Source organism: Lissotriton helveticus, chromosome 12, assembly GCF_964261635.1.
Source record: "Lissotriton helveticus chromosome 12, aLisHel1.1, whole genome shotgun sequence".
Classification (NCBI taxonomy): domain Eukaryota; kingdom Metazoa; phylum Chordata; class Amphibia; order Caudata; family Salamandridae; genus Lissotriton; species Lissotriton helveticus.
In genome coordinates, this window is record NC_136073.1 from 861,543,843 (window position 1) to 861,570,366 (window position 26,524).

Consider the following 26,524-nt stretch of genomic DNA (forward strand, 5'->3'; position numbering starts at 1 on the left):
GACCCACCTCTCGGTATAGAATAGGCCGAGCGCCGTAGGGAGGCCTCCTTGGCGAGGCTCCTCTCCTACAATCGTAACAGCTGAGCAATCACACTACTTACAGATGGACACCACACAGGAGGAATATTCACAAGAATCTTTATATAAGCAATTAAGGCAAGTTCTTGGCAGGATATCAGGCAGGGATCGAGGGATCCGTAAAGTCTTGGTTTCGGGGATAGGGGGTAGCGGGACAGTCTCAGCACCAACTGGTGCGTGAATAGTTCAAGGGGTCAGGCCGCGACAGCGTCAGCAGGGCCTCGAAGGTGGTTCAGCTTGGTCAGGCCGCGACAGCGTCAGCAGGGCCTCGAAGGTGGTTCAACTTGGTCAGGCCGCGACAGCGTTGGCAGGGCCTCGAAGGTGGTCCAGGTAGGTCAGGCCGCGTCAGCGTCAGCAGGGCCTCGAAGATGGTTCAGCTTGGTCAGGCCGCGACAGCGTCAGCAGGGCCTCGAAGATGGTTCAGCTTGGTCAGGCCGCGACAGCATCAGCAGGGCCTCGAAGGTTCCCGGTGCAAGAGTTCGGATCAGGATCAGCCGCGACGAGGTCAGCAGGGCTTCGACTCCAAGATACAACTGACGCCCTAATCCGGGGCTGGCCCAGATATAGGACTTGAGTCCTTTGATGTCCGGACCCTCGCACCTGGGGGTCAGAGGGGCCGGGATGAAGGTGTCCAGACACCAGCAGGGGGGTGGAGCCAGCGCCCAGGGAGGCTGGAGGGCGATTGATACCAGGCATCCGGGGACGGCTGGAGGCCCATCGAAACTCCCCTTCTCCGGGTTCCGCAAAGTGGCCACTCAACCACCTGGGAGGACCTTGGTGCCTCGATGTCGGGGCTTGCTGGGCCGGGCCCAGGGAAGGCTGCGGCCACGTGCTCGGGACGTGATGGCCCCAAGATGGCGCCGGGCCGGACATGGTGGCCTGGCATGGGCGACCGTCCGGCAGCGTTGTTGAGCGGGGACCGCCGGGGTACCAGGAAGGGGGAGAGCCGTAGGTTGCCGGGGAGGCTGCTCTCGCTGAGGGTTCGTGAATGTTCGTATCAGGGGGTTGATAGTAGGTTGATGGAGGCCCGAGGTCGTCCTGGGCCCACCATGCGGGAGGGGTCGGACCACGCCACGAGGCCGTGTCCAACACCTGCCATCCTCCCACACTAACCAACCATTACCTCTACACCTCTGGTCCTCCCAACCCTCCTCTGCAGCTTCCCTTCCCCCACCCTCCAAACTGTTCTCTCTTCTCCCCATCAGAGCCCGCACCTCTCTGACCAACTCAAACCCCCACTGTCAACATTGATGGAAACTTCCTCCATGGTATAGTTATTTCTAAGAGATATATCACTGCAACATATAATCTGAGGCTAGTAAGCACTTGTTTTTTTTTCATGGATATGTTCATGTGCTGTCGTGCAACCATGGAATATTTGACCTTTGCCCTGTAGTAATAACTAAGGTGAGTTTATTAGTACAGTTGCTCTAAAATAGTGGTACCCGGCCACATTTGGGGATAGAAGCTCCTGACTTCGCTATCTTCCTAAGTTTGATTGCCAGGTCGGCTCAGTATGAAACCTGCACAAATCACTATCCTAATGCTAATGTCACAAAAACTACTGAACGTATTTACACCAACCCAAGCAAAGATACACCCTTCAGTGGAGTTTTACTTTCAGGCCAGAATATTGTAAATCTGGTCAGCTGATTTTCTGTAGCACAGTTCAAAAGTTGCGAAAGGAGTTAAAATGGGAAAATAACTTTTTTTGCTGCCCCCCCCCCGCCCCCACCTTTTCTGCTTCCTGCTTGACAGATGTGCCTGAAACTTGCCACGCTGAACCAAAATCAGGTATACCTGTTTTTGGGAAAGGTTGTTTACATATTTATTGAACGGCACAAAAAAATTACCAAAACAAAAACGCTTTTCAATGGAAAAACAGACCTAACCACACCACAGATGTGCTACTGCCAACACACACTGATAGATATATGTATATATGGGCAGTTATTTTTATAGGTGTAATTAGATGCATAGATATACATTTATTTAGGTTTAGGTATATAAGAAATAACCAACAATTAATTTAAAAGAGAATATAGAAAGACTTCTAGACTTTTACTTTGTTCTGCCACGCCTCCCAGGAACTCAAAATAGCACATAAAAATTTAAAGAAAAAAATTGAAAAGGCCTCTCTTTCGGTTTGTGAGTTTTCTGCCATGGAATACTCCCCTGGCATGAATGGAGAGTGTCTGGCTGCTTTTCTTTTTATGAAAGGTGAATAGCAATTAATGAAAACCAGTCGGGAGTCTGTCGCCCGCGAGGGCGTGCGGCGGGTACGCCCCGCTACTGCTGGGGAGATGGCAATTCACCCACTCCAGTCGAGTGAGCCTCTTCTGGCTTGATTTTCCAAATTGATTAATTACTGTTTGCAGGAGGCATTTCTAATTTATGAGCAACTGCTTGATTTGGCAGCAGCTGGGGATCTGGAGCCGGCTATGTCCAACAAGCCTCCTCTGCTTGCATCGCAAATGAGCGTTCAGATGGTGAGTCAAGCTCGCGGCGGAATGTATACACATATTTATATCGCCATCGTGGAAACTGCTATCGACTCCATCTGCTATATTTTCCACCAGAATTTGATGCAAAAACCGAAGGGCCTGATTCACATAGCCTTTTTTGGCTGTAAACCTACGTTACATCATCAAGTACGCGCAACTGATACGTAGACGGTGTAAAAGCATTTATTGTGTAATTTTACGGCACAATTGCGTAACTTAGTAGTAAAGTAAATGTAACTGGCTGGCTATTTTGGGTCTAACCTCAGTTTCATCTGCCGAACTGATTTTCTCCAAAACTAGCTCTGGGACGCCCCGTTGCTGGGGCAGCCATGCGCTTTACAAATACTCTAACATAAGAAAAGGTCGGAGTGGGCAGCTCAAGGCGTAGTTTGCCTTAAGAATTTGTAGACACCTACAAACTTGTGAGTTTGTTGGCATTCACAACCTCCTCTACGACCCTTCCAGTCATGGATACCATCAGAGTTTTACTCAAGGAAAGGACTGGAGTATGTCCTGTTCCAGGGTGGGCAGCCGAACAGAAAACACCCACAGCTTGTGGGGGTCGGGGCAATGGTACTCCCCACAGAAAAAACCTGTGGAGTAAAAACAAAAAGAGAATAAAATTCAGAGTTACATTGTGCATGCAATTTCTAAATAGCAACAAAAAAAATGCCACCTGGCTTTCCCAGACGTCCACTTGGAATCCTGGGGCTACTGCAGCTCTCAGGCCCTACTATGGGAAATGTGTGTGAATTCCCAAACTGTTACATGTCAGACCACCGCAACCCTTACCTTGAGCCTGCGATGAGACCTTGCAGAGACGATGTGTACCAACTCCACTGTCGCGTTCCTCCTACTTGTAATATACATAAACTGGACAAGACAGAAGGCTGGGGTACTGAGCAGAAAAAAAAGTCCACATTTGTAAAGCGCACAATCACCCGTAAGGGTCTCTAGGCGCTGGGGGCCGTCGGGAAGATTAAGCGAGCTATTGCCCAGAGTCACATGGTGCTGGGCTAACCTGCCGCCGGAGCCGGGGATCGAACCCTGATCCCCAGATTCCAGCGTCAGTCGCCCTGGCCGCGGCGCCACACCTCTCCCACTACCTCTAGAAGGTCCTGTTAGTATCAGGTGAAATGCTCCTTCAGGGTGTGAGTGGTTGTATCCTAAAGAAAAAAGAACAAAGTCAGTAAGAGAGGATACATATGGTATCCCTGTGAAATCCCACCCACCCCCAGACTCTAATAACTACCTAAATAATGTGTTGTAAGTGCAGGATGAGACGTTGTGTACAATTGTGAGGTAATTAGGAGTAAAAAGATGGTCGCCTCACGCAACATGAAGGGTTCTACAGTAAAGAAAAGGAATGTGTTATACTAAGTGCCTGTATCAAAAACAACATTTAAATTATGAGAGGGGAAGGCAAGAGTATTAACCTGGGAGTGAAAGGTGATCAGGTAATCCAGGGATTCCCAGGCAAGACTCAGTTAAACTCACTGAGGGACTAATTACGAGTCTGGCGGTCTGTGGACCGCCAGACTTGTGGAGGCGCGGCAGTGGCGGTTCAGCCACCGCCGCACTGGTGGATGGACTGCCCCAATACAACTTGTGTCGTCGGACGACCCTGGGACCACCGCCAGGGAGCTGCTGTTCCCTGGTGGTGGCGGTGACAGGCTGCATTATGTTTGGCAGGAACACCGTGGTCCTGCCAAGCATTATATGCTTCGTCTCTGAAAGGGTTTTCATGGTGGTGGAACTGCCATGAAAGCCGTTGCAGAGAGGAAATAAAGGGAGGCATTACCATTATGGTGTATTTTTCAAAGGCACCGCCGCCTTTGAAAGGGCACCGTAGGGGGAACGGCCACGCCGCCCTCCCAACTACAAAAAAACGTGTCATTTGGGCGGGTGGCAGATACTCCTGGCAGTGCGGGGGCATTGCGATGGCAGGCTGCCCGCCCCAGCACCGCCAGAGGTCATAATCGGGTCTGTGTGTTTCCCTCAGATGCTACGCATTCAGTGGTGCTCTTGGTAATCCATTTAGAATAAGGAACAGTACCATCCAGAGAAAGCGCTCCAAGTACGGCTCATAGGTGCATGTATGAGCGCTCCAAGCTCATTGAAAACAAAATGATAGATGAGTGCTCCCGTGTGAGAGAAAAAACGAAATAATAGTTGAGCGCTCCAGCAAAGAAAAACAAACAAATGTCCAGAAAGCACTTTCATCGCGTATAAAAGAATTAAGTAAGATTTCAAATAAGCACTCCAAGCACCATGGCAAATAAACACACAGTTTAGCACTCCAGCGCTAAGTCTTAAATATTCTCAGAATGCGCTTCTAGCGCGTGGCATAAAATGCAGAAATACAAAGAAGTGCAACGAGCAGATGTAATCACATATCATAAGGTTGCTGCGCTCTTCTAGCACGTAGAAGGAGCGTAGTTGCAGAGGAAATGTGCAGTTTGATGAATGCCAATGGAGAAGCGAGTCAAGAAACAGGTCAGACGCTCTGTATATGAAGCATTTGGAAGGGAGTGCCTTAATTGCTCCTGGAATGGGACTACGTTGAATCCAGAACGCGAGATGAAGCAGCGTTGGGTTCGCTGACCCAGGTCAAAATACCATATGACCCGGATGTCAAAACCCAACCTGCCATGTCCTCGCGTAGCACCAGAAGGCTAGACAGCTGGCCGTGCAAGGATTCTGCACACTTCCTCATCACACATAGTCAACTGGTAAGGAATGATACGTTATGTCAAGCCCCACTCCCAGCCATGAAACATTTGCTGCTCTGCGTGTGCTATAGTGCGTGTTATAGGGAATTTTAGGGTAAAAGAGGTGTCGGGGATCGGATCCATGACCTTTCATTTACACTGATACAAAGGTGTGTGTGTATGGGTGTAAACTTACAAGTTTTATTTGTGAATCAGGTCATGAACATATTACTTGCATCTTATCTTGATTGGTGCTCCAGTTGATCAGTTGCAATGGTGTCCATTGATCCTCCTGAGGCATAGAGATTATGGAAATTTGACAGTATGTGTCCAAAACAAAACAAAAACAGATTTTTCTGCTGATCACTTACTTGTCCAAAAACACTCATGCTACAAATTGGTTCCAATACAGACCCATTTGCAGCTAGCCTACGGTAGGTTGCCTTATCAACACAGTAGTTGTGCCCAGCACTGGTTCAAAAGGGTAGGTTGAGGCCTGAATTTTGGATATCTGCATAAAATAAAGTTAAATTCAACTAATCTAAATAACCATTTACAAAGTCCGTAGTAAAGCAGAATTTTTGGCATGGATCCAGCACTAAAAGACCAATATTTAACACTTTAAGGTGAGTTCCTTTAACATTAAATCTTAGGTCTTACATAAATATATCTCTATCTAAAATATTTATACATTTTATAGTTTAACATTGCAAAACAAATGAAGTGGTCATCCCCATGTTGTGCAAGATGAAGTTATATAAAAATTATTGATTGTGTAAATAATTACTTTCGCTAATTACAACAAATGTCATTTAGAATTTGGCAGATTGGGAGAGCAACTATAACCCAGCGCATATCACGCATTGCCAAACCCGCTGTTCTTCTGCCTCATTTATAGACGTCAGTGTTCCAACAGTGGAGAGAACTCCTCCCCCACAAAAAACCTTTGATTGGCATCTCATCTGTGCCCCCTAGCTTGTTAATGTCAGAATGCATACCATATTGAGGGTGGGCCTTTTGACTAACATTTTTCCTGCCAGCCACTGCACAGACTAAAACTGTCATTTTCACAATTACACATTGACAAAACTTTGGGCCCGTATCGTTCGGACCCAAAAGAACTGTCCAAGAAAGTTCCTCAAGGCTCATGTTTGAGCCCTACACGGTTTACCATCTATATCGCTCCCTTGGACAGTCTTCTGAGGACGCCTGGGTTTATCCTCATATCCTATGCCGACGACAATCAGTTGCTCTTTCCATTCAACAAATTTACTTCTTCTGTGTAGTCGGCCTTCTCTAATGGTATGAGAGCTATCTCCCACTGGATGAAGAGCAATTTCCTCCAGTGCAATGTGGGAAAAACAGAGATTATGCTCTTCGGAGAAGCCCCTTCCTTATGGAGGCCAGAATGGTGGCTGATTGATCTACGCCCTCATCCTGCCCCCAAGCTGATGGTTATAAACTTGGGTATCCGTTTGAACCAAACCCTCACTTTGAAGGAGCATGCTGCTCTGACTGCAGGTTCTTGTTTCCATGCAATAGGCCTGCTCCGTCGAGTTTTCCCTCTGCTCCCTGACTCAACCCAGAACACTTTAGTTCAGGCACTTGTATTAAGCCCTTTCGACTACTGTAACGGCCTGCTGATCTCCGCTAATGATGCCCCGCTCAGCAGACTTCAGGTAGTCCAGGACACAGTGGCAAGACTGGTCCTTAATGCACCTCCTAGGAATCCTTACCGCCCTCTTCCTATGCATCTGCATTGGCTTCCGATCCGCCAACGGGTACGACTTAAGATCAGCTGCATTATCCACAAGTCACTGCTTAATTTAGGCCCCTCTTACCTCTCGGAGAAATTCAGGCCCTATGTACCTTCCAGATCTCTTCACTCGGGTGCCAAACATCTCCTTGTGGTACCTCGAGTAAGAAAGGCTAGATTGGGAGGAAGAGCCCTCTCCCATCTTGATCCTCGATATTGGAACGAGCTCCCCATACTTCTGAGACAATGCACCCATCACCTACAATTTAGGAAGCTGCTTAAGACCACTCTTTTCAACATCTGATTTTGCTGTCGCTGCAATACATCCTCAGGGTTCATCCTAAGTGCAGAGATACCCCTTCGGGGGTCAATTCTAGCGCTATATAAGTAAATAAATAAATTGAGACTTTTTTTTTTTTGCTTCTCGGAGAGTAGAATAGAAAAAACATACTGAGCATGCCGCTGTGACATGCCAGCCTGTCCAGTATACATCTTCGTCAAAGGAGCTTCTGTCCCGGAAGTCACCGCTGTTCATGCCGCCCTGCCACCCAGTCACAGTAACAACTTTCACATTTATACAATTTTTACAGTTCTAAAACACTATATGTCAGCTTCCTTAACTCTTTATTCTTTGAGGTTTAAATGTGTCTATTGGAAAAAATGCTATGACCTCACACAAACAAACCAGCTTTCTACTAATTTTTAAGATGAGAAGAAAGCTGACCTGTGATAGGTAGGTAGGTGTGGCCTCGTCCGTGCTCATTTCACTCTTGCTGTTATGTTCCTTGTAGTCCCTCAATGTTCTCATTATTGAGTCTGTAATTAGAATTTTAAACATATATGTTCTGCTTTTCTTAGAAGAATACAGAGAAGGTCTCCAACCTAGATTTTCCCGCTTAGGCCGGTTTCTAAATGTCCAGGAACCTAGGCTGCAAGCTTGAAAAGGATCCGCCCCTTTAATCTCAGATAAGAGGAGTGCTTCCTTCATTTGCACCTTTCTGCAGTAAAGTCTCATTTTTCACCACTTATTTTCAAGCGTGATACTTGCGCTCTATCACATCCTACTTGTGGGAACGCCCTCCGATATTGGCTCGCTAATCCACGATATAGAAACAGCACCAGATGCACAAAATGCAGGCAATTAGAAATTTGATCTCATCTCTGTGACATAGCAGTTTCTGCACTGGTTGCCTGTGCAATAGAGCATTCACTATCAACCTTATGCATAGTACACAATGCCTTTACAAGATAATACCCACAATTTTATTTCATAAAACATAACATAACTTATGTACTTGTAAAGCATACATTCCCGCCTTGGAGCATCCTACCGCTCATTAACAGTTAATTATTGTTAACCAGATCAATTATGCTTATTTTAAGGATCTCGGAAGAGTAAAAGGGTGACTGAACCCATTAGGATTTGAACTTATGGAATCTTGGTAGCATTAGTCTACTGCGACCTTCTTAGAGCACCCTCTAGGACAGGGTTCTTCAAAGTCAGTACTGGAGGGCTGGATCCATGGCAGATTTTTAGCATACCCCATTTAGATAAATGTAGTTATCTTAAAAATCCCTGCTTTACGGCACTGAGATCAGGAGCAAAGTAACTACTCTGTTCAGAAATGTCTGTTGTACCAAACAGCTTTCGGATTACTCGGACCCAAAATATGGAACGATACTGCATCTTATGGACGATCATTTGATGTTTTGTAGAGCAATGAAAACCAATCTTTTCTGTTATCTGCACTTACCTTTAGCATGGTTAAGTCATGTCCAACACATCCACTACCTTAAACCTCGAGTCCAAAGCCTCATGCAAAAATCCCAACCGCCCTAACATTTCTTACCCGTTTTAAAATGGCATACAAAACAAACTTTACCTTAAAATTTATATTTTTTCATTGGACAACTCAGTTTCAGTAGTGTATTATCAATGAAGTACATTTGGTTAATATGTTGATGACATTTTTTATCTTCTATATAAAGGTCATATTTTAAAAATAAACAAAGCATTTCAGTAGAGCAAAAGTAAGAGATACAGTAAGAGATACTGTAAGAGATACAGTAATAGGTAAAACAATCCTTAGTATTAAGCTTATTTTACAAGTCAATCCTGCCAGACACTTTGTTAATTTGCATGCAAATGTGAAAGAATCTAATTATTGATGATGAAACTTTCAAACCTTTACAGGGAATGGAAATTGTTCAGACAATGAATAGTGACCCAGGACTTGCTGTTGGTAAGGAGCGTCTTGATTATTTTTTCTACGGGTTAGCGCAGTCCCCCCTAAAGTAGAGCTGTGGAGATGGATCTAGGGTTTTTACTGTGGAGAAATGGGCATAATTAGATTTGAGACAACTTTTGATCTAACCTATACCCTTTACATTATTTATTTACACTATTTGTATACATTTTTTTTCTGAAAACCTTTTAATTGAAATGTAGCTAATCTTTTTCGAACAATATTATGGAACTATATACAATATTGTACTAGATGCAGTGGCAGAATATTTTGGACCGGGAGCTTGCTACAGATCCAAGGCACACAATTCTTTTCCTTATAGTTAGTTATCTGTATTGAAATATTAGGGTAAGTTATTAATACAGTGATGATTTTTCTATACATTAATTGAATGGAATTTTTTTCTCAAAGAAACTTCTAACATATTCCTTTCAACCAGTTTGTTTTTCTACCAAAATACCTCTTCGGAGTAAAGCTACATGTTGAGATTTAAGTTGTCAAATGACTACTGCGTGTCGGCATAACTAGGACTTTTTTGGGGGCTTTCTTTATTGGTATTTGATCTAATATATCAATTTACGGACTTCACTTGCTAACCTGGTATGTTACCATTTTCTTGCTAGATTTCCATGTGCACTGGTACTTTATGTATCCCACTTTAATAGCTTGGAAGGAGTTGGGGAAGGGACAGGGCTTACAGTCACGGTGGTGGTTGATATCATCATCTCAGGGTATTGACGAAATGGCAATCATGTATTTTATATTGTTGTTGTTATTATTATTTATATTTATTGGGCGCAAAACAAATCATCCCCAAGGGGATCTTATAAAATAGCTGAAAAAATTATTTGTGTCCTTTCATGGTTCAGGTTACACTGCATTCAATGGGGTGGATTTCGAGGGCACCTTTCACGTCAACACTGCCACTGACGACGACTATGCTGGGTTTATATTTGGCTACCAGGACAGCTCTAGCTTCTACGTAGTGATGTGGAAGCAGACCGAGCAAACATACTGGCAGGCAAACCCCTTCAGAGCAGTCGCAGAACCTGGCATTCAACTCAAGGTAAAGATGTGCTGTGAAACTGTATATAAGGAACACAAGGACAGCTGTATTGTTATTCACTAATAATGACAAAGCATCACAATAAAACCTTTTAGAACATTTAATGGAATGCAGAGCTCCTGTCTCTTTGCTTACTAATCAAAAGGGCACTAACTGGCATTAATGACCTTTTCACAATTCTAAAGCTTTTAGTGTATTCATAATCCACCAGCCAATTAGAAGAATTTGACTATCTTAAATGTTAATGTTACTTACCTCTTCACAGATTACCCTGTGTCATGTCATACCACAATTTCTGTAAGTTGGCATTGCTTAACACGTATATTTGAAACAACACGCAGTCCAATGATAACTCATTTTAATTGTTAAGTGCCAGGAGTTATCTTAACCTCCACATTCCTAGAGAGCATGCTCTGTTAGCATTATTGGGCATTTAACAGGGCATTATCAATGGCACAGATGCCCGTCAACCTTGTTAAGTGCCCTGTCCATTGTCTTGGGACAAATGCTTACCTGCAGGTAATTACCTCAGGATAGTTGCATTCATTTATGTTATATTGGAATTTAAAAAAAAATTATTTTTATTAAATAGTCGTCAGTATCAAAATACAGCATTACAATGGACCACATACTTTATACACCTTCAGCGCAGTACTACCCAGTTGCAATCAATATCTGTACGTGACATATACAGCAGTACGTTCAGGGTCTCAATCCAGCACCTATCGCTATATTGGAATGTTGGTGGTTGCACACAGAGAAAATAACAGCAGAGAGATGGTTCACCAGGGACACATTCCTTCTTATTGCCATAATATATCCCCTCCTACAAATTTCTTTCAACCCAGTCCCCAATGGTAAGCACCCCAATGGTATGTACTATGTCTGTTGTAATCTTCATGCCAAAATTCTGTCCATGCTCTCTTTCTCTCCACTCACTTTCCCGCTTTGTTTCCTACCCCACACGACATGGAGGCCGTCCTCAGGTGTAATCAGGCATTTCCTCTCCCTCTTCGGGCACTTTGTGCTCCTCTACTCCTCTCCTTGGAGTGATCACATAACCCGCCTCCTAGGATGTCCAGCTCTTGTGTCCACATGAATGGTGGAGAGTTACGGGTGTCTCCCTTCGGCATCTTGCTTGTGTAGATCCGTGCAGGTCAAGTAAATCCAGAATGACATTTCCCCCTTATACAATCTTAAAGTCCCCCTCCCGTTCCCAAAACCCAAATACGATCCCTTCACGTATTTCCCAAATCTAACCTATGTAGGTAGGAGCACAGTCTGTACTTCTAGCAGGACCCTATAGACCCTTTACTGAGATGTAAGTGAATCTCCTTGTCCCTACAGCACTCCTCAGTAGTATAGCTAAAATCTCTGCTGAGGTGTCCGATTTCCATGGATTCCATATTCACAGCCTTTGAGGTACAACATAGACATTCTACTGAGCTGTCTGAGTTCCTTGGTGTTCCCCTTCTGCCCCTCTGTATGATTCCCGTAGACCTTTTAATGAGGTTTCTCGTATGATTCAATGTAACTAGGGCCCTCCTGTAATAACTCCTCGGCATACCCTATATGGGTTTTAACAAGGCCACTTCTAACTTGTGCATGCAGTGGACAGCTCTGTAGCGGCTTGACGGACCCATAGAGCATCTATCTTGGTCACCTGTAACTAGGGCATTCCTGTGGGTTAATCAAGGTCACTTCTGGGTTATCCATGAAGACCAGTACTCTGGCTTGGTTTCTCTGTGACATGACTTTTGGTTGCTCTACCCATCTTCAGATAGACTCCAATATTCTACTATGACCGGCTGTGTGCCGTGTATGCCTGCAGGTTTCTCTCCTAACGCTCCTGAAGGAATATGAAGAGCATCAGTCAAGATTGCCTGTATCCAGCACATGCTGGGGGGTTCCCTTCTCTCACTCCCAGAAGGACACATTCTCAATCAAGCACGATAGTAAATTCATCTAAATTGCAGCTGTTTCATAAAAATATCGACGGAACATTATTGTTTGACCGAAATATCATGGCTGTAATATTGAGGACAAAAATATTGTGAATCTCAGTTTCTATAGGTAAGCTAAGTTTTTACTACACTTCGTTCCACATATATGTACCCTAACAATATATATATATATATATATATATATATATATATATATATATATCTTCAAGGTACGTAGATGTGGAGTTAAGAATAGTAAATATATATTTTCGCAATAATAATTTTGTCACACAATATTTTACTCCGGTCATACAACCAAAGTGTATGCATTCTGTCCCTCACTCCCGCAATCAAACACCTAGACACAACAAACTAAGATAAGAGCAGCACCCTGGTCAATCAAACACCAAAACACTTGCCACACAGACCCACAGTAAGTACAACACCCTGCCAACCCAGCTGTCCCCCACAGTGGCTCATGCTACCCATCAGCTAATGTGCTTGACCCCTTGTCAGGGTGTAAATGCAATTTCAATATAATACAACCATCTGCTGCACATAAGTATCTTCAAATGTTTTTCAAACATCAATCATAGAAAGATTTTAATGCCAGAGGCTTTCAGAAACTGACATTTTTGCTTTCTCTCATAAACAAGGTACAATGTTATAAAATCACTGAGGACAAGATTGATAAGAACATATCTCACAACAAATGCATCTTTGTTTGTAAAATAATTTTGACAGTACTGTAGCATTAAGTAATTCCTGATTGCTATCTGAAATATATATGTATGCTGACTCACATCATTAAAAAGATATTTAAGTGGTACAATTTTGAATTCCTACCTACTATAAGAGAGCCCTCAAGTTTCCAGTTCCATGCCTCACTAGCTCATCTGGTCCAAGTCCTCATTCTCTAATGGAATCAACAGGACTACACATCCCAGAATGCAAATAACCTGATTGGAAGAGCTCCATTCTCATGGAACAGGGAATCCTGAGAGATCTTATGTAGAGGAATACACTGGGCTTAGACTTTAGATAGACTTGCATACTGAAAATGTTTTTACCTTGGTCTTGAAACAGGCTGTCAAGTCTACGACAGGCCCTGGTGAGTATCTCCGGAACTCTCTTTGGCACACCGGCGACACCTCCAACCAGGTGAAACTGCTATGGAAAGACCCAAGGAACGTGGGCTGGAAGGATAAGACATCCTATCGGTGGTTCCTGCAGCACAGACCTCAAGTTGGATACATAAGGTAGGAGATAAAGAATTTGCTCTTTCACATCATTGGGGCCCTCATTCTTGACACCAAGTCAGACTTAGACAATAAAAAGCTTAGCTTATGATTGCAAAACTACTTTCTAGTTTCGAGAAGACAATTTCACACTCATAAATGAATTTCGTCACATAGACATTTCTTTGGGAGAAAATCTACAGCCTGATGTACGTACGGTTGCGAATAGTGGGTGACAACTGCATACCAACATCTTGAAACCTCCCTGTCATATGGCTGCTGCAAATGATGTACTAATAGGTTGGATCACAAAATGCCCATTGGGGAAGGTCTTAAAATGACCGGTATAAGGAATAGTAATCAGGGAGTTTGCTGGTTGCCATGCCATGTGACTGGCTAGTAACAGAGGGACGGTGGCCTGCAATATCCAGAAGACCTCCTGACCTGCATTCACATTCTCAAACAGGAAACTTTTTTTTAAAGCAGCCTGTGTCCATTAGAAGAAGAGTTTCTGCTCCAAACAAAATGTTGGGGCAAGCATTGTAGGGGCAAGCAGTTGTGCCTTGGGGCAGTTTCTGCTCCCTCTGAAGCCACATGAGTTGCTTCTTAATGGAGAAACTCTCTCCTAGCGACCACCTCACGTAGGAGTTGGTATCTAGGGAATGGTTTGCGAACACAGGTACATTCACAACTCTTTGATCCATGTCTTTGCGAATCACATTCTGACTTGAAAATGGGTTTAATAACTAATATAACAAGCATTTGCAATGCAATAGGTCTCGCATTTATGAGAATTTGAGCTATTGACATTCCAGATAACAAAGCCTTTCATTTTTTTTGAACATAAATGAAAGGCATGGTCATTTACAATGCCATTAGCTGAAACTAGGGTAACTGCGAGACCTATTGCATTGCAAATGCTTGTTCATTCCTTCCATGAGTGAGCTGTCCTGAAATACACTTGAGGAGAGATTGCACTGCTCTGCGGGGTTCAAGGTCCCCTATGCCAGCATGAAGAATAGTCAGTCTGGGGGAGTCCTGCTGTAATGTTTCAGACATGCGACTGCCATGGCCTTTGGCTGGACAGTGCCAACAACCCTGCAAAAATGGTGCTGTAGTCTGTGACCAAACCCTCCCTCTATGGTAGTTTGTGAAAAACAAAAAGGTTTGGTGCGCTGCGCATACAAGATGGCTGCTCTGCACCAAACTTTCAGTCACTTTGGCAGCGACTACTCTGTAGGCACAGAGATAACTGGAGGACCAGTGGTGATCTCGTAATTTGGTAGGCGGTATCCCTGACGGGGTGGCAGAGAGGATGACCTCTGCCTCCCCACCCTCCCCCGACTGGCAGCAAGGCACCTTCAATGGTCAGAATCAGACCCTTTAAAATAAACTGCACGAATTTAGGGATGTAACAGACTTGGAGAGAACTTTTTCTTCAGGAATTTGTGGCATGGATTTATTGGAAGAGAGTTTCCTATGCTATATGGTCTCCTGGAAGTTTTTATTTCCATTAACGCGTATATGCTGCAGAAAGGGTACATTTCCAATAATCCGGAGCCAACAGGCCTGATTTACATGTAGTAACGCATCGAAGCCTAGGCATTCACAAATACAGTTTGCATGCACTAACTCTTGAAAGCCAGATCTGTTGGCTTGCCCATGCTTGTAATTATATGATGCTTGCCAGAAGATATGGATGTGTCTCAGAAAGACCTACCAATAGAACGGTAAACACTGTCGAAAATAATGCAGTATTTGCTTTCCTAGATGCTGTTAAAAGATACAATTAAAAAGGTACACACTCGACATTTGAGTACATTCTTTATCAGTGACACTGCAGCTGTTGAGGCATGTACTTTCATATAGGCAGGCTTGATAGATGGAAATTCTGTGTTATCGTTATTTGTGCCTTTGTATTTTAAATGCCTACGTGTGCTTTGCAGAGAACCTGAGCCTGACTTGATTACTCTGCATTAATTATGTTGTTTATTACATCTTAGTTTCGCTTCCATTTTAAGGAGCCTACTGAGGTCCAGATTACATTTGCTGTGATTGTGCTGCTGACCTTGAACAAGGGGGGCCATTTAACCTTTGTCGGCGGAGTGTGCTGTTTCGCAAAACTAGGTGACCAGATTATCTGTGTAGCAACATATCTTACATTTCTTTACTTCATGATTGAATGTGACAAAGACCCCCCTTGGCTCAGTTAATATACCACAAATGTCCCTCCACGCAGCTTATTGTACAAACCAGTCTTCGATATTTACTGGCAACTGCCGGTGCCAAAGGGGTAACGTTCACTGCAGTTGGTTTTATAACTAAGACAAACATTGAAGATTATCTGCACTTAGTGCAGCAGCTTCAGAAACTCCCCCTTATCTACCGAAGGACAGCATGACTCGACATTTTTCACCAAAATTGTTAATTTTACACACTCGTTTGCAGCTTTTTAAGAAATGCCTAGGGATGCTTAAATGTTCTGATTTTACCATTGCGTGTTAAGAACACTGCTGGCACCTAGCGATCTCAACAGATGGCCATGCTCTGCCGGTCCCGGGCAGGTGGAGAGCTGCCGGTCACTCTGATCTAGGGACGCTGAACAGGAGCAGGAAGGGATGTCTTGCACCAGTTGAAAGATGCCGAGCCATCTGATTTTTACAGGCGCGTCCAGCAGGACATTTGCGTGAGCAGACAAAGCGCTGCCTGGCTCTCTAATTTTATCAGGAAAGCAAACATAATGGATTTGCTCTTTGTACCTTGGTTCTGACATTGTATCCACACTTCTAAGCAATTTAAGTAATGCAGTGGAGCATGTACATTGTATCAACAATACTAATACAAGACGTGCACGCTTCTCTAAAAGAGAGAGTAGCAGGTAGTATTTGTAACTGAAGTTACGATTACGGTCTTCAGCGGACACACTTGGAAGAGCAGGTTTACACAGTTCAGCTCAAACTGCTCACTCACACACACTGGGGACACTAGCCAACCTCTGTTTGCAAGCAAGCAGCACTGAAATATGGAAAGCTCCTGCCTGAGGGATGAAAAGACGCACGCTGCTCTACCAGAGGAAAGGTACCGGTGAAAGCTCTGAGTGACGCACCGTCTGTGGCTCACTGACAGATGCGCCATACGTCAAGTAATCATCAACACTGCACTGGCACCTCCCTTGGATGGATGTCAGCATGCTAATAGCAGCATGCTATGATCTCACCTCACTCACCAACAGACAACAGTGCACTTCAGAACAGAACTCACAGCAGCCGCTCAGCAGAGTTTACATACATCGGCAGAAGGCGATCCGCACTTGCAGCCACTTCAAACTTCCAGTTAATTCAGAGACATTCTGCAGTTAGCAGCCAGCCTGTTTATCACCGCCGAGCGCCTCGTGAAGAGCGCCGCGCGGCCCTCCGCAGACTCCCCCTGCATTCCAGCAGGCGCGCGTCGCGATCCGGTCTGCATTACCAGGCTGTGGAGACAAGACCTGGCCGCGCGCACAACGTTATCCTATGGGAAAATGCTGCGCGCGGCCAGGTCTGGTCTCACTTCGTCGGTCTCAGACTGCTGAGATGACGACTATAGTTCTCGCTTGCGAGAACGCGCTTTCAGCGCGTTCGTCGTAGGCGAGACCTAAAAAAGTACTGCAATTGCAAACCCTGTGAGTTTGTGAATCATAACACGAGGAACTGAAAAATGGTTGTGTACTTCAGGCCTTGTACGGGGTATGAAGCGATACGTAAATGCTATTGCAATATAATACAACCATCTGCTGCACATAAAGTATCTTCAAATGTTTTTCAAACACATCAAGAAATATCTAAAATCATAGTAAGATGTTAATGCCAGCAGCATGCTAGATTCCTGATTGCTATATGGAATATATATGTATGCTGACTCGCACCATTAAAAAGATATATAAGTGGTACAATTTACAATTCCTACCTACTATAAGGGGTGCCACTCACAGTCTGCTTCCAGTTTCTCCCTGCTGCCAGAACGATTATCGTATCAACGCGCACACTCCCTAAGCTGCCTCCCCACTGTTCTTGACTCGCTGGTGTGAGCGAGTCCTGCAATCGGCAGGACCCAGCAACGCTCCCAGCTGGAGTCACGTGGGTAGTAGGCAGAGGCGAGGGAAAGCGCTAGGTGCACCGACCGGGGGACTGCGAGGACCAGCATTCCATACGTAGTCCAGCTGGTGCCTCTTCCCCCGGCGGCCACGCCCATTGCTTCACGGACCATAAAACCTTTCGTGACACCCGCTTCGCGGGTGCCACACACAGTCTGCTTCCAGTTTCTCCCTGCTGCCAGAACGATTATCGTATCAACGCGCAAACTCCCTAAGCTGCCTCCCCACTGTTCTTGACTCGCTGGTGTGAGCGAGTCCTGCAATCGGCAGGACCCGGCAACGCTCCCAGCTGGAGTCACGTGGGTAGTAGGCAGAGGCGAGGAAAAGCGCTAGGTGCACCGACCGGGGGACTGCGAGGACCAGCATTCCATACGAAGTCCAGCTGGTGCCTCTTCCCCCGGCGGCCACGCCCATTGCTTCACGGACCATAAAACCTTTCGTGACACCCGCTTCACGGGTGCCACTCACAGTCTGCTTCCAGTTTCTCCCGGCTGCCAGAACGATTATCGTATCAACGCGCACACTCCCTAAGCTGCCTCCCCACTGTTCTTGACTCGCTGGTGTGAGCGAGTCCTGCAAACGGCAGGACCCGGCAACGCTCCCAGCTGGAGTCACGTGGGTAGTAGGCAGAGGCGAGGGAAAGCGCTAGGTGCACCGACCGGGGGACTGCGAGGACCAGCATTCCATACGAAGTCCAGCTGGTGCCTCTTCCCCCGGCGGCCACGCCCATTGCCTCACGTATAACATTGACTCAACATTGACCGCGACGCGGGACGCGCGCGGGACGGAGCTCGGGGCGAAGACCGGGCAAAGAGCGGGCCGTTTGAGGCCGTTCGAGAGCGTGAGAGATCGGACCGGGCCCTTGCTCTAAGCTCTGCATTGATGGACTATCACCGCAGGTACTCATCCAAATAATCGCCCCAAAACAGATTATACAGTCCATCACTCATTAAGTCTTAGTATACCTTCACCCTGATAATGAACACAAGAGGTAGCAAACAAAAAAAACTAAAAAAGCCTGGGGTTGGCGAACAGTTACTAGGACCAATGGATGACTTCATTACTAAAGCAAATACATTCATCGATCAAAGCATTAGCCTGATTGAGGGCAGAGTTTCTACTGACCTTGCTAATGCAAGGCGATCATCAATGGGTCTACTAGCGGTAGCAAGAACCCCAGAAACAAAGAGTACTCTACCGCAATCTTCACCAGGCATCAATAGGCTCAGCCTCCCAAATGTTGTAGACCTTTCAGCCTCCCAACTCTCTGTAACAATTTCAGATTCTGAGCTAGAACAAGCATTTACAATGCAACGGTTTCGCCTTTGCAAAAGTTAGAGCTATTGGCATTGTTAATGACAACATTTTTATTTATGTGTTGGTTTTGAAAACAGATAAATAAATGGCATTGTCATTTAAAATGCCAATAGCTTATTCTCTCGCAAATGCGAGATCTATTGCATTTGCACACACACACACACACACAGAGCCACACACACACACACACAGAGCCACGCACACACACTGAGCCACACATACACAGAGCCACACATACACAGAGCCACACATACACAGAGCCACACACACACACACACACTCAGAGCCACACACACACACTCAGAGACACACACACACACACTCAGAGACACACACACACACTCAGAGACACACACACACACTCAGAGACACACACACACACTCAGAGCCACACACACACACACTCAGAGCCACACACACCTGTTCAGGCACTTTTTGTGTTAAAAAACACAATTTTCTTTTTCCATGAGAGTGGTATTTCTAGGTGTACACCAATATTTGACTTCGAATGAGCATTGAAAGGAAGTTCGACACCATTTCATGTGCTCTTTTGAATGTGTTTCTATACATTTTAAGACACAGAAGCGCCGAAAAGGGGCTGCTGCTCAAATAGCACTCTGGTTCAGAGGTTTACGTTTTACAAATTGAAATCAAACGCCGTCCTGCCGATAATTAGCTATTTTCTATCTTTGATGCCTTAATTACCCACGTTATAGCGATGAAAGAGAAAGAAATGAAAGAAACATGGGAGTAAAATCATAACTGTTTTTTTTAGTTTTGTGTTGTTGAAGGGAGACTACCTAATTATGGAAAACAACCAGTTGTCTCCTGAAACCTCACTGACTCTTCGATGTTCAGTGAATATTGAATATTAAACATGGTGCTCAACAGCCCAGTAATGTACAAAATGCAGGTCTATGTACACTGCTGAAGCTCTCACAGGTATCAGCTACTTTGGACAGAGTTATTCTCCAGAGACAATGGGCATCGCCTAAAGTTACGTCGGCGTGCACCACCTACCAAAGGGGGTGAAGAAGTGTGTGTCAGGCAGCTGTCTCGTGCAATATTGTGACAACACTTCATTACCCTGACAAAGCGGTGAAGCTCATTAGCAGATGGGTATCTCGCTACACCAATATATAGTGCTTCTTTCTCCGACAAGGCCCTGAAACTCATTAGTTTTCTGTACCAAACACTATTCAAATGTACGGACAGCAAGGCCTGCAGGGTCGGCAATATTTGGGTATCACTTGAAAGCAACAGGAGGGCTATTTTATGCCAACATCCAATGTACAGGGGCAGCTCCACTAACCACCTTGTTCAGGGAGGCTGGGCACTGCTCATGCCAAAAACAGAATTACGATGCAATTATAAACCTAATAATTTGTAGTTAAACAACATGCCCAGTTGGCTTACTCCCTCCTTGGCTCCATATCCGATCCTAACAAAAGGACTGGCTTAGAAAATAATGTTTAGTGCCTCTTTTCTCTCCTGGTCTTGCTCATGTAGGACAAGCCGAACGCAAGAGGCGACTTGTATTAATGACCACACGGGATGTTTGCAGCAGGGATAAAGGCTCTACTGGTGCCCAGCAAATGGCAGCTACTGGCTGTTCATTATCTGCGGGGTTATGGTTTCAGATGCTAATACCTGCACTGGAACAACAATCACAACAATCAATTACAGAGGCCGATTTTCTATACATGCATGCACTGCACTCAACACGTAATCGATATAGAATAGTTAACAAACAGAAAAGTGCATTGGAATATGTGAAAAAATTTGTGTTTATTGGGCTTCTCATGATTGTCAGCATGACTCTAGAAGCAATTGTGTCCTTCCGTCACTTGCAACCCACCAGACTTGGCCTGGGGGCGTGCCCATAATAGGATAGGCAGGTGCAATTCACAATAAAATAAGCAGGACAGGTCCTACACCGATTATGTCTGCGTGGAAAGAGTTAAGGACCCTGATTTTATATATTGTTTCTTTCAGCAGTTTAACTTCCAAGCAAGCTAGGTTTGTGAAGACAGGAGAAATCAGACAGCTTAGTTGACAGCCTCTGATAGAGAAGACTCGGACTGAGCGCTCTCTTGTGAAAGGCAGAGCCTCACACGCACACACAGAGCTAGCACCGAGAGCGGCCAGAAGGCAGCGTAAGTGTATAGACTTTCCAACAGTAGTAGTAAGAATGCCACTATTAGAGGGGAAGGAAAACAAGAACATCAACAGTGGACACTCTTATATGGAGCTTTCTGCCACTACTTTGTTCTTTCAGTACCTAAATAAACGGTACTTATATTACCGACCTCGGAAGGATGAAAGGCTGAGCTAAGAGCTGGATTCCAACGCGCGAGATGAAGGCTTCACGTGGATCCATCTCATGGTGACCAGACAGTCCGCCCTCTTACTAAAAGGGTCTCTACAGCGCCCCAATGATATTCTAGGCTCGTATCATTTTTAAGAAACACTGGCCCCCAGTGTGAGAACGACAAAGAGACACTGTCAGCTGGGGACACCAGCGACTTCTCCCACCCCCCTGGTGCTCGTTCAGGATACTCGAAGAAGCACTAAGCACCCTGTGAGGGGTTCAAAGAAGGTGGACAGCAGTGTACAAACCCGCAGGACGCCCCTCGCCAGCTTCCCGCAAGGGCTGAAACAAAATGCAATGAACCAATATCCAAATGGAGGGTTTGGGGTATTGCCTCAAAGCCTCCTGCACGCAGGGATCGGATCCTCGTCGCCAGATGTCGTGTAGTCTTACTTGCGGCAGGCAATAATCACTCAGGACGCTGGTGATGTTATAGAGGTACTTCTTTATTTATCTTTGCTGAGCAGTCCGTCAGGGCACGTCTGTCCTCGTCCTCTTCCTACTATACTCTGTCCTTTCCTGTCCCTGGACAGGAAGTGGTGTCCGGTGACCTGGTCACCACCCTGTGACCCATAGGGTCCTAGTGTCCACTGTCTATAGTCTGTCGTGGTCATCACAATCACGACTATAAGAAGGATAATGAATTGCTTCCCTTAAGCTGAAAGAATAACGCTACAATCCGGGGATAGGAGGGGGGACCGTGAGCATCAGCTACAGCTCAGACATGGGGGAGGGAAAGGGGGTGTGCACTGCTGCGGGAGATGAAGGCCAGCCTGGAGGGAAACGAGGCCTTACTTAGCAACGCTGCCACCGTGTTCTGCTGAAAGCATCAATATGTTTTCAAATAGCGCTTCATAACGCACTAATGTTATTTCTAAGTAGTGTAGTTAGCGTGATAATGTTAGAAGTTTTAAAGATGCTAATTTTACTAACTTCAACGTAAAAACCTGACCTCTCTGTGCCCCTAACTGCGATGCAGTACTATGGGGACGGCAGAAATAAACAAGCATTGTTCGGAAATAGTCAATGGTACCTATGTGTCAGAACTGTGTTGACACTACAACCAGCGAATTTATTTTGCCAGTTTTATTAATCATAACTCTGCCAGGAAGGTGTCAGCGCACTGTACAGAGAACCACTCAGGAGATGCTTGCACAGTAACCATGTTAACAGAGATGCAGCCGCTCCCCTGCAATGAGGGGCAGTGGCTGCGATCTGGCACCTCGAGTGGCTACTCAATCATACTCATTGCAGGGCGAGGCACCTTGAGTGTGTGAGTGAAAAAAAAAAACCTCTTATCTAAATCGCAATTATGATTGCCATCATTGTTATCGTTGTCATCATTATTACCATGGTTATACCGATTATAATTTTTTTTTATTATTCTGCCGGATTTTGTTGAGGGCACTCAGGACAGCTCGCTCGGGTATGCACGTTTGTACTACTTCGATAACGGCGGTATAAAGCGCCGAGCCAGCAGCGCTATACAAGAAAGGGGGCATTCATCATTTTGCAGATGCTGGAACGGGCGGGGAATGGATGGTGGGTCACAGCAGCCAATCAGATCACTTACGTCGCATGCCCTTTAATTAAAGTGCTGTGAGAAACTGCATGAATTGGGCTTTCCATTCATACAAACACTGCTTAATTTGTGCCGGTGGTTAGGTGCATGCTCTGACGTTTGGTGATCCGCACTTATTTTTAACCCTCAGATTTTGACCCAGAACAAGAATGAGAAAGGAAGCAAAGAGGGGGGGAGAGGAGGAAGAGAAATATTGGAGAAAGGGAGAAAGCAGGTATGAATAAGAACCAGCAGCGAGTAAGATAGAGAGAGAGGAAGAGCAGGTGAAAAAAAGAGCCCCGAGATGGGATTAAGACGAGGTTGTCTCAGTGTTGGTGGATGCGGACATTCAGCAGAACTAGCAGCAGGCTCCTGGGAACGGCTCCGGGCCCCTGCGTTTATAGTTTTACCAGATTAAGCTTTGCATAAAATGCGGAGCAGCACCCGAGGGGGCCAGGAGCCACCGTCCTCCCTCCATTGTCTCGAAAGCCACAGCCTGAGTGCATGCTCGGGTGCAAGGGAAGGTTTACACGCTGCTTCTAATGGAAGAGATGCCCCAGGCCCTTTAAAACCCAACACAATAGATGCGGTTTAATTAAAGTACAGATGGAGCAGGCTACACTTCTATGCAGACACATATTTGTAATTAACACCCGCCCCTACATATATTTGCTAGGAGTAGACGTTATACATTGTAATAATAATAACAGAGTATCTAAGTAGCAGAGTGCACGGGGGCATTGGATCTGCACACATATGTATAATATAATCCAAACCTGCCGGCATTTGACAGGCATGAGAAATACTGAGAAAGTATGAACCATACGACATAACAATGGACTGGGATGCAGCCCCGAGTAATTACCAGTGGCTGAGATTTATTCAAGCTTTCCATTCATCACATTTTTCCATACTTCAGTGTGCAAAAAAGTAGCCAAGCGCTCTAAAAATCTAGATCTACTGCACACGCAAACAGGAAGGAACTTTGCTCTATTCACACGCTACAAATTACTTTGGAATCTACTTTTTCCACATACCCTGTAACTGCTAACGGCAAACTGTGTCCTTTGACGAATTCTTTCAGGCTGCTGTAAGGGATGTGCTGAAGCAGGAAGAGATTTTTCAAACAAAAATTCACAACCACACGGCGACAGCTGCAAGTGAGAACCATCCGAATACTGCACTTCTACCGAATCATCCTCATAGAGGACAAACAGACTTTCAGGATACATCGCAGAACATTCAGATCGGCAGTCTGAGATAGGAAAAAAGCAGAAATACACAAGAACCCTTATTAAGAATGCAATTACGGCACCTTTTACAGTTGTTCATATGTCATTGAACTCAATGTTTCTTCTCGGGTTAGCCCATTTTTTACAAACATTTTATTTTCATAAGTTGGCACCTGGATACCAAAATAAATACATTTGAAAAATACGTTTCCCCGTGGTATTCAACCTAATGGACATATGCAGTACATCAACGCATCAGTGTTACAATAAATATGTGCTGCAATTTTGCTAGGGTAAACTGTGTGGCAGTAACTAGGTTAGGCAATAAGGCTAAAATTAAGTGTTCGGATTTACGCAACTTCCAGCCACTAGACTTAATGAGCTCTGTCTTCTCATCTTCTTCACTTCTCATCAGAGCATTAAGCATGATGGGAGGGGCGCTACGTGATAACATGGAAACGAGTTACTGCCAAAACATATATCACTGAAGATGCCATGGGTGAGAATTCCCTGCCAGCTGTCCTGTGCATCCTTGTAGGATGCGCCAACTCGGGTTCATGTCACTTGGTATCCTTTCTTACCTCCTGTTGTACGGCTCCACAGTCACCCGCAGATGTCAACTGCAGAGTAGCTGCTCGAGCCTCCCGCCCTCGGAAGAAACCAAAAAGACGGACGATAAACTGTAGACTGTCTTTCCTGCACGGAAGCGGCCATCTTACAGAGGTAGGGTCTATAAGTTGTACTACAAATTATTAAAAGAGATACTCGATTCGTACGTTTAACATTTTCTATCTTGATTGTTAAAATCTTTTGTTTCAAAACCAATACGCCGAGAACGTTCTAAGGCATATTTCAACGCACAACAATTTTGGTGTGATAAAAAAAACAATTATATAGAGCTTTCATAACTTTTCGCTCGAAAAACAGAAAGTCATACATAACTGCTTCATTTATACTATTCACTACTGAATAAGACATGAACTCTTCGCCGCGTCCCTTTCTTCTCTGTAACCTGAAAACCTAAGAGGCCATCTTTGAATGCAGTATGTCAGTTTCGTCTTAGTTTAGGGAGGACATAAAAAACAAGTCAGGTCCCGGGCCGCGCTGTGATTGGCTGACGTCACGGGGGTGTCCCGGGCCGGCAGCCAATCACAGCGCGGCCCGGGAATGACGTCACGGGGGTGTCCCGGGCCGGCAGCCAATCGCAGCGCGGCCCGGGACAAAGGGGCGGGGCTTAAAAAAAGCACCAGAAACGCCCCCGAATCGCGTTTTCAAGAGAAAGCGCGATTGACAGCCTCTGCCTCCCAATGGCTAGCCTCCATTTATGGAGCTAGCCAATGAGAGGCAGAGGCGGTGCCAACATCCCTACTGTAGACAATAGTTTTCGATCTGGGAGTGGCACTTCGTGCCCCTCGCCAGGTCGAAACCTAAAAAACGCCTGATATCTTCCCTGACCACACTCCCGAGGAAGTAAGGCAGGCAAGAGGGAGGAGGGAGGGAGCCATCAAGAAAAGGAAAGAGCAGGAAAAGGTAGATAAAACTGCCCCCAAGGATGCGGCCGACCAAATAGATTTAATTGAAACTTCAAACACGGTAGGTTTATCCGACCAAATAATTGACGCCGGTAACCACCTTGTGACGATACATCATCCATCACGGAACATCCCAGACACTAGCACCTCAGAATCTCCCGCCATTTCGATTGTTGGCAATGAACAGGATACATTAGGGCTGCTAAATTGAATAACTTCCCTACTAAACTCCTTCTTCCTTCCGATAGAAAATAGATTGCTTAATATCGAGACCCAATTGACTAAACTTGCCAGTTACACAAAGCCAAAAATAATCCAGGGACCGCAAAAAACGGGGACAAACAACCCGGTCGTATCACTCGTACAAAAGAAAGTTACAACCCCAGCCTGTCCATCCCCCAAACCACAAATCGCAGCAAAGGCCTCTATAGCAGCAAAGGCCCTTACAGTAGTGAACCCCCCCCTAAAGCTCCTACTGCTACACTTCAGATTAACACGGCTCTAAAAACACCTATATCAAACACGTCAATTGCAATAACACCAGACCCAAAAACTCCTGCCCCCAAAAAAACATTTCCTCCAGCAAATAAAGGAGGTATGAGAGGGACTATCGACAGCAGGCTCCCTCTAAACATGCCACCTGAGGCATGCCCATATGTGGCAGTGATGACGGGGGTACCAGAATTAACGGGGGAGGGGGCAGAACCGAATTGGTCTTTAAAAAATAAGGTTCAACATTGGTTGAACACAAATCGACCAATTCCTCCAAACTGGCCAAGTAGGATAACATCAGTATGCAGGACCATCTGGGTGGGACATAGGAAAAAAACCATACAG

At 45.3% G+C, this 26,524-nt stretch overlaps 1 protein-coding gene across 1 annotated transcript in view; it reads left to right on the forward strand.

Annotated features, from left to right (window-relative positions):
• Positions 1-26,524, forward strand: part of COMP (cartilage oligomeric matrix protein) — a 153,376-nt gene that overhangs the window by 112,790 nt on the left and 14,062 nt on the right. The window contains exons 15-17 of the mRNA XM_078671385.1: positions 9,244-9,292; positions 10,165-10,361; positions 13,391-13,563. Of these exons, the coding sequence (XP_078527511.1) occupies positions 9,244-9,292; positions 10,165-10,361; positions 13,391-13,563 (419 nt within the window). The remainder of the gene's footprint in view (positions 1-9,243; positions 9,293-10,164; positions 10,362-13,390; positions 13,564-26,524) is intronic.